This window comes from Gallinula chloropus (genome assembly GCF_964237585.1).
Source record: "Gallinula chloropus genome assembly, chromosome: 20".
Lineage (NCBI taxonomy): Eukaryota > Metazoa > Chordata > Aves > Gruiformes > Rallidae > Gallinula > Gallinula chloropus.
This window is the reverse complement of record NC_140105.1, coordinates 10,107,126-10,115,930: the sequence shown is the minus strand read 5'-3', so window position 1 is coordinate 10,115,930 and position 8,805 is coordinate 10,107,126. Positions and strand designations below refer to the sequence as shown.

The 8,805-nt window shown below is 68.1% G+C and overlaps 1 protein-coding gene across 1 annotated transcript; it reads right to left on the bottom strand.

Moving 5' to 3' along the window:
* Positions 1–2,503: 2,503 nt before the first annotated feature.
* SLC25A10 (solute carrier family 25 member 10) lies at positions 2,504–8,542 on the bottom strand (the record flags this gene model as incomplete). Its single annotated transcript, XM_084273646.1, has 11 exons — positions 2,504–2,739; positions 3,514–3,570; positions 3,677–3,754; positions 3,999–4,091; positions 4,184–4,254; positions 4,640–4,683; positions 4,893–4,934; positions 5,454–5,502; positions 5,587–5,701; positions 5,868–5,987; positions 8,453–8,542. 11 exons carry the CDS (start codon positions 8,540–8,542, stop codon positions 2,638–2,640), a joined length of 861 nt encoding a protein of 286 aa, XP_084129772.1. The 3' UTR covers positions 2,504–2,637.
* Positions 8,543–8,805: the final 263 nt, after the last annotated feature.

The window sequence follows — 8,805 nt, the reverse complement described above, 5'->3', positions numbered from 1 at the left end:
GCCTCGACCCTCCCCGGGTCCGGCCGCCGCTGGTGGGGACGGGCCGGAGTTTGCCCCGCACGGTCCTGCTGCAGCGCGACCAGGTAAACACAGCCCAGCGCGGCGGCAACCGCCGGGACACCCCCCGGACCCCGGGGCTGGAGCGCGGAGCCCGGCAGATCCCCCGGCCCCGGGCCGCCAGCCGCCTGCCCGCCCCTGCCCCGGCTGCTGCGCACAGACACGGTGACCTCTGGCCTGCGGCCACGCAGGTGGTGGCACCGGGGGCACCTGGACCCCGGCCATCCCGACCCCCAGGACTGGCGTGAAGCTCCCCGGGACCCCCCACCCCAGCCGGGGTCCCGTTCTGCTCAGTTGCTGGGTTTGGATGGAGGGGCCTGTCTGCACCCTGGGCCTTGCGGGTGCCTTGCCAGCGTGGGGGGCTGAACTGAGGATTGCCCCCTGCACACAGCCCTGGCCCCCTCCGGGCTGGGGGAGGCTGTGGATGGGCAGGACAGTGGGTGGACAAGCAGGACTGGCAGCCCCCAGCCCTGCCCGGTGCGGGAGCCCCTCCAGGCAGCAGGGCCTGGAGCTCGGCACGCTGCCCAGGGGTGGGCAGAGTCCTGAGCAGAGGGCAGGATGGGACCAGGAGGCAGCAGTCAGCTAAGCAGAGGGGCCAGTGAGCACAACCGCTGCCGGCAACGGGCTGTCGACAGTCCCAAGGCCTCTTGTTTTCCGATCCTGGGAGATAAGAAGCGCTCCACACGGAGCAGCTGCCGGACGCTCCGTGCTCCAGGCTGTGTCTGGCACATGCCGTCCTGCTGGCGTGGCCACCGCACAGCTCAGCTGTGGTCAGGGATGTAGGAAGAACCTATGTGAGGGCCTGGTGCAGCCAGTGGGACCACGGCCCGGCTGGAATGGCTCCCTGGGCAGGGCTCCGTGCCACTGGAGGGTGATGGCCGGCTTGGCAGGGCCTTGCAGCTCCATCACTCTTCTGCTCCTTGTCAGCCTCTTGCCTGGGTGCAGAGCAGCACCCACAAGCCCTGGAGCGATGCTGGGGCAGCTGGGGGCACAAGCCTCCGCAGCCCAGCCGTGGCCAAGCAGCCCCCAGCCTCACATGAGGAGAGGGCTCAGCTCACCCCACACTCACCTGCCCGCGGCTCTCACCCGGGGCCAGGCACAGGAACAAAGCAGCGATGCCAGCCAGCATCATTAGGCTTCGTTAAGGTGATGAGCTTTCACTTCTCTGCTGTCCCGGGCTGGCTGCATTCCACCCGCTGGAGCCCAATTAGTGCGAGGGCCAGGACACAGCTCCAGCCAAGGGGCGGAGGTGGGCAGGCGCCCTTGGCATGGCTCAGCCCCGGGGCTGCCCATGCAGCTGAGACCAGGCACAGCTCAGAGCAGGGCTGGCCCAGGAATCCCGCTGCAGCTTCCCCAGGGCAGGGGGGTGCTGGGCACATACACCCTCAGGGCCAGGCCCAGGGCACAGAATGGGGTGAAGACCCCCCCTGCTTGGAGGGTGCACCTTGCTCTCCTCCCACAGCAGGAAGGGACAGAGCTCCCGCCCGCTGCCCCTGAGCAGGACACCAGGCCCTGTGCTTGTTCCACTGTTTATTATACATTAAGGTCACAGATATTCCAGTTCTTTGATCCCTCGGGGTCACCGTGCACAGGGGTGCACACGGCAGAGGGGCTGGTGCCTACAGCCCCTGCGTGCAGGGCAGTGCAGGGTGGGGGGGGGTGGTGTGGGGCAGCCTCAGGACCCTCAGGGCTGGGGTCTGCCCAGGCCTTGGCAAGGGGCTGGTGAGGCTGTGGAGCAGCTGAGGGCGAGTGAGTGCTGGGTCTGTACACAGGCAGGGCCTGGCCCCCACCAGAGCCACGACTGGCAGTGGGGCTGCTGGCCCTGCCCAGGCACAGAGGGCTCCAGCCTGGACCTGGGCAGCTGGGCAGGGGGGTGAGGGGTTGCCCCTCGCCCACAGGCTCTGGGCTGTCGTCATTGGTATGAGGCACGATCCCTGAAGAGCCCAGCAGCCATCGGGCGCTGGCGAGTTTTGGCAAGCAGAAGCAGGGGGTGTGTGGGAGGCCGGGAAGCTGCGCTGGGGGTGGCAGCGGAGGACATAGGGCCAGAGGCAGGGAGGGAGGAGGGGGCCTTGTCACACCAAAGCTGTGTCACTGGAGAGGCAGGAGAGTGAGCCAGCTCCTGGCCCTGCTGTCCCCAGCTTACGCCCTGCTGCAGCGTGGGCACAAGGGGAACAGGTCCCCCCAGCCCTGGGTTTGGTGTCCAGGTATGGAGGCAGAAGGCCAGACCCCTGTGTGTGTCCCCCCAGACAGCTCAACCCAAAGGGACAGGGCTGAGGGAAGTAACGGCAGAACTTGGCGGGTGGCAACGTGGTGAGAAAACAGGAAAACCCCCCACGCAAACAGTGCAGAGGGGAAAAGAGGCCCAAGAACATCCCTGGGGTAATGGAGGTGCTGAGAAAGGTGTGAGAGGGGAAAGGAAGGCCTGGGACTGGCAGGCCATAGGCACTGGCAAGGCACAGGGGTGGGGATGAGGGGTGGGGGGAACAGCCTGGCCCCAGACAGCACAGAGGGGTTCTGGGACCGCAGCGGTGACCCGCACGCTCACCCCCCTGGGGTGAGGCAGGGTCCCATCCCTCCTGCTCAGGTGATCACTTTGATCCCAAAGTATTTGCGCAGCTGTTCCAGGAAGACAAAAGTGAGGACGGTGTGAGGAATGAGCCGGATGGCAGCAGGAACGAAGCCCTGGCAAGAGGGAGAACAGGGAGACTCAGTGGGTGCCCCAGGGTGCCCAGCAGCCCGACCCACGGGGGAGCAGCACGAGCTTGAAAGCACAGGGGAGCAGCCGGCTGGACATGCAGCAGGAGGAGCTGGGCCCTGGGCGGCAGGCAGTGAGGGAGGCACCGCAGCCGCCGGCTGTGCACGCAGCGCTCCGCACCATGCATCTGCCCCAAACACATCAGTGCTGGCGTCACCACTACACAGCCAGAAAACCAGTAGAAGCCCGGGTCAGGTCCCACAGCCCCACCTCAGGAGTCGGACGCTGCCTGGGGAAGATGAGCGGACGGGCTGTACCAGGCAAGATGCCGGAGTGGCAGCATCAGGAAGAAGCCGTGGGTTCGAAACCCCTTCTCAGGGGCCCTCCTAGGAGCGAGACCGACCATATGGGACCTGCACCAAGCCTGGGCACGGAGGGCGCAGGAGGTGACCAGTGTCACCAGTCAGTAGTGTCCAGAGAGTCTGGGAGCAGCGCTGCCCGTACCTGCATATCTGGGAGCCCAAGGGGAGCAACAGGGCAGCTGCTGCAGCGCCGGCTGCAAGCTCGGAAGAGGCCAAGGCTCGCGATGCTCTGGGGCCGAGCCAGGGACTGGCGGACAAAGGCCCGACGCAGGAAGCAGTCGGGCTGCCGGCAGCAGAGCCTGGGAGGCTCCCACCCCAGAACCACTCTGGACTTTAACCCCTGCTCCCAGCATCCCCACCCTCCACCAAGCCCATCCCACGCCTGCCCAGCTAAGGTACCTTGTAGAAGGCGAGAGGGCCGAGCTTGGCAGTTTCCATGGCACAGTGCATGACGCCCTGGAGTGAGGAGGAGAGAGGTGAGAAGGCGCTGGGAGGCAGAGGCCAGTGCGCAAAGGGGATGGGGACCAGCAGTGAGGTGAGGTGGGCAGGATGGGAGACTCACCCGGTACTCGCCCTGGGAGTTCATGAGGCGGGTCTTGAGCACGTCCAGGGGCTGGCACAGGAATGTGGCGCATCCACCCTGGGGAGAGTCAGTGAGGGTCAGTGGATCCAGCTCGCAGAGGAGACCCAGCTGCCAGCGACCACCATGGTCACTAGAGAGACCCAGGGCCCTGCCTGCACCCAAGCCCACGCTGGGAGCCCCACGGGAGCCTCTGTGCCGGCCTCGCTTCCCCAGAGTCCCGAGGAGCAGCCCCTGGGGTCCTGAGCCCAGCTGCAGGCAAACCCAGCCCCCACCCTGCCATCCCCCACCCTGCCCCACTCACAGCGATGAAGCTGGCCAGGAAATGAGTGAAGATGTTGTCTGACAGCAACCCAGTTGTGAGAACCAGCTGCTTGGCCTGGTCATAACAGGAGAGCTGTGGAGACAGGGCAAATTAGTGACACGTGCCCCCTCCTTGCCAGGCCAGGGAATACCCCGGGCATGTCCTGCCTGGCAGAGATGCCCTACCTGCCCAACGGTAACCAGGGCCCCTCGGCTGGACGCCATCGTAGCTCCTGAGAAGAGTTTCTTCAGGCCCTCTATGGATACAGACTGGGATCAGCAGAGTCTGGACATTTCTCACTCCCTTCCCTGCCCACTCTGCATCCCAGGCTCCTCACACAACAGGGCTTAAAAACACGCTGCAGGGAAGGAGAATCCTCCCAAACACCCCCCTCCTTCCTCCCTGCTGCCCTTCATCCCCTCCCACCCGCTCCATCTCTTGTGTTTCATAGTGTCTCCCAGCAGGTCTCTGTCCTGGAGCAGGGCAGGCTGCCAGGGCTCCCCACAGCCACCCTCCATCCCCTCTCCCTGCCCCAGCCGAGTGAGCACCGGCAGCTCCCAGCCAGAGCTCCCCGGGCGGGTTCCCCGTGCCAGTCAGGACACCCCGACAGGCTCCTCCCGTCCCGGCTGGCACGGCCTCACCTTCCCGGAGGACGCGGTACATGCCGTCCAGGGCGTGGGAATAGCTGGAGGGAGCGAGAAGGGAAGATGTCAGGGTCTGCGGCTCCCCGGGCATCCCCGCCCCGAGCGGGCAGCTGCCGCTGCGGGGGCCGCGGACCGGGCACGGGGCCCCGGTGCCAGCGCGCTGCTGCCCTCCCGCGGCCGCACGGACCCCCGGGAGCCCCCCCCCACCCCCATCCCGCCTCCCTGCCCCGGTTCCCCGGCCCCCACTCACTTGCGTCGCAGCTGGGGCGGCTGCTTCACGTCGTTCTGCATCCTGTAAGGCAAAGCACCGCGGGGTGAGGGGGGGGGGGGGCAGCGCCCCAAAGCGACACCCATCACTGGGGGCCCCAGAGCAAGGCAGCCCTGGCACAGGGCAGCGGCCCAGCAGACTGTGGACACTGTCACCTGTTTGCAAAGGCATGAGAAAGCCGCCTCCAGCCACCCCCCACACTCACCCTGTTGGGGGGGACCTGGGGTATCAACCCTCAGGGCCTTCCAGATGCAGAGCTCCCCACTGGGCTGGGCTACTGACCCGGGGCTGGGCTACTGAGCCTGGGCTGGGCTACTCACCCTGGGCTGGGCTACTCATCCCGGGCTGGGCTACTGACCCTGGGCTGGGATACTGAGCCTGGGCTGGGCTATTGACCCCGGGCTGGGCTACTAACCCTAGGGGTGGGCTACTGACCCGGGGGTGGGCTACCGACACTGGGGGTGGGCTGGGCAGCTGTGGGGCATGGGGAGCACCCCACCACCCCAGCTGCTGCCACACACCAGCCACGTGGGCAGAACTGACCTGACGTTCACCATGTCTGCCGGGGTCCCCACGAACCCGCCAGTGAAGCCTGTGGCCAAAGAAGAGCTGAGGTCAGGGGGACTCCTCCAGCCCCAGGGAGCCTGGGGCTGAGGGACCCTCTCCCCTCACTCACCTCCCACTGCACCCAGCAACACCTTCTGGTAGAAGGGGGGAGGGCCCTGGCTGCCCTGGCCCAGACGGTCCCTTGCGGTCTCGTAGATGGCAAAGCGAGTCAAGGAATATGTCATCTGGAGAGAGGGAGAATGAGCTGCTGTGTCCTGCTGGGTGCCCTCCACCATGTCCCCCGTGGCTCAGGGCAGCCTGTCAGCTCCAGCCCGGCTGCTGGGTGGTGAGGGCAGTGCCACGCAGCAGGAGCTCCGTGCTGGCCTCCCCAGGGCACAGGCTGGCGCTCACCTGCCGGCACAGCGAGGCGCTGAGCCCGTTGTAGAGAGCCAGGAAGCCGTCGGTGCGGATCACACGCATCGCCATCCCCATCATCCGCATCTTCACCTCCTGCTGCGTCTGCAGGTGGACCTGGGGCAGAGGCCAAGCAGCATCAGCACACCAGCCCAGTGCTGGGTAGAGACTGGAGAGCGCAGGGCCATGGAGCAGGGATGGCCTCTCCGATAGCTCGTCAGGGGAACTCCTTAGCAATAGCTCCAGGGTCCCCACACCTAAGCGGTGCTCAGAAACTGGCCCAGCACAGCATCAGTGTTGGAGGCTGGCAGGAGAAGGGGCAGTGCCAAGGCACCTGCCCACAGTCCCTCCCAGGTGCCTGCCCAGCTCTGCGGCCTCAAGAGCATGCTCAGAGACGAAGGGGTAGTGCCTGCTCTGGCAAGAAAGGCCCTGGGCCATGGGACAGAGAGGAACCAGAAGCACGTGAGCGAGCAACCAACCAGCACAGGTTTGCTTGGAGAGAACACGACAGGGCCAGTGAATCTGTGACCTCCTGTTGCCCTACACCCTCGCCACGGGAGGCTGCAAGCCTCCAGAAGTAACTTCCTCTCCTCCCCAGATGCGGGAATGGCAGAGGCAGGAAGACAACACTGCAGCTCTGCTCACCAGCTGTAAACTGCTCCCTGCCACAGCCCGGGGGGCCGAGCGCTCCCCTCCCCACCCGCTTCCCACCGTCACCAGAGGAAGTGGTGGCAGGACCACGCAGGTCCTGGCTGGGACAGCGGCGCTGCATAGGCTGGAGCATGTTCAGCGTGCACCCGCCCGGCCCCACGCTGCGAAGATCACGTGTAGGTCAAAGGCCCCAGGAGATAAAACTACAGAGAGCAAAGGGCCGCTGGCAGGGGCCCAGGCCTGGCTCCCGTTACAGAAGCCCCGGCATGGCCAGGGCGTGGGACACGCAGCAGGACGCTGGGAATGGTCTCTGTCCCCTGTGCAGGGCAGCAGCGGGGGTGTAGGGAAGGGGTCTGGCAGGCAGATTTTGGACACTGGGAACCAGAGCTTGTGGTGCACCGGGGAGCTGGGCGAGCAGCTGCCGGGCAGCCTGGGTCAGAGGGACTGGGAGGGCAGGTACGCCACAGCCACGCCTGGGAGCAGGCGGGCAGGGGAGGGGCTGGCCAGCACTGTGGCCACTGTGGGCGGCCTGTAGCTGCACAGTGCCAGCTCAGGCGTTCCAGCAGGGACAGGAGCACCCTCTGGCCTGGCTGGCTGGGGCCTCCCTCTGGGGCCAAGGTCCAGAGGTGCAGTGAAGCACCCTTGGCCCATTGCCCTGCCTGACCCCAAGGCCCTTCCTGCTTCCCCGGGCCTGGCACCAGCCCACACTGCGGGGGTGTTCTGGGCCATAGGCAGGTCTGTGTTCAATACTCAGGTGCGAACCCTCTGGCAAAACCAGCCGGCTAGCCCGGGCTGCTCACAGCCACGGGGCACACAGGGGCTACACATCCACAGGGACACAGCCCAAGAGTGGCAGCCATCACGCTGGCTCAGACTCAGGCCCAGCGGCATGTGCCAGGCTAATTCCCCTCTTAGCGCCTTGCCAGGGCATCCTACGCGAGCTCCCACGGGCTGCCAGCCACCTCCGCCGGGCAGCCGGGGCCAGCCGGGCACGGCAACAGGCTGAGCACCAGGGAAGCGGAATCCCCCTGCCAGCGCTGGCTCCTCTCCTGGGCCGCTCCCCAGCGCATCTGTCCCCTCTCCATGCGGTGGGGTGGGAAGGGGCCGCCTGTCCCGAGCCTCACGCAGGGGTGCAGCCCCGGGCACGGCAGGGGCCCGGCCTGGGCTCGCCCTCCCGCTCCCCCTCCGCAGCCTGCCCGGCTGCCAGGCTCGTCGCGGCTTGGCAGGCACGCAGGGCTCCGGGCAGCGCTGGCATTCGCCCCGTCCGTGGGTGCTGGCGGCACAGGGCTGCGTGCGGCGCCCTTTGTGCGGGAGCAGGGATGCCAGGCTGTCCGCGGCGCCTTGGTGACATCTTGGCCCGAGGACGCGGAGTCCAGCAGGCCCGCATCCAACGCCGCGGCCCCGGAGCCACCGCCGAGCCTCATACAGGCGCCCGGGACAGGCTGCCCGGGGCCGGGGTGTCCTCCACGGCTCCCGCACCCCCCCCTCCCCGGGCTGGCGCCCAGAGCACCCCAGAGCCCGCAGCCCCGCGCCGTGTCCCCTCAACCTTCTGCACCTGCCCCGGGCGCCCTCCGCCCCGCCTCCTCGCCGCTGTCCTCCGGGGCCCTACGGCTGCCCAGCCCGGCCCAGTCCCGTCCCCTACAGCTGCCCGGCCCGGCCCAGTCCTCTCGCTGCCGTGACCCCGGGCCCTTCAGCCGCCTGTCCCCGTCCCCACCGTGCCCCAGAGCCGCTTCCCCCCGTCGCGTCCCGGCCGTGCCCCGTCCCCCCCATGCCCCAAAGCCACCCCTCTCCCCGCCGAGCCCGGGGCCGCGTCCCCTCTCCCCGGATCCCGTCGCATCCCCGACCCGACCCCTGGGGACCGGCCCCTCCTCCCCACCCCGGCCTCCCCGGTAGCGGCTCCCCAGGCCCCGAGAACCGCCCGCCGGTCCCACCTTCAGCAGGTCCAGCGGGTGGGTGCAGCAGGCGGCCCCGCACGACGCGAGGCCGCCGAAGTACCAGCGCGACACGCGCCGCTCCGCCATCGGCGCCGTCCTGCGCCAAGCCCCGCCCCGCCCCGCGCCCCGCCCCGCGCCGCCCCGCCCCCTCCCCCGGTACCGGGGCGGCTGCGCTCGGGCTCCGGCTGCACGGCCAAGCCCCGCAAAGGCGCCTCTCCCCGTAGTAAATAATTCACGCGGAGGAGGCGAGAGGCAGCGAGATGCTGCGAGAGGAAGGGGGGGGGGCCGGGCGGCACCGGGAGCAGCGGAGCCCAAGGAGGGTCTGGGGTGGGGGGGTAGGGGGTGGGGGG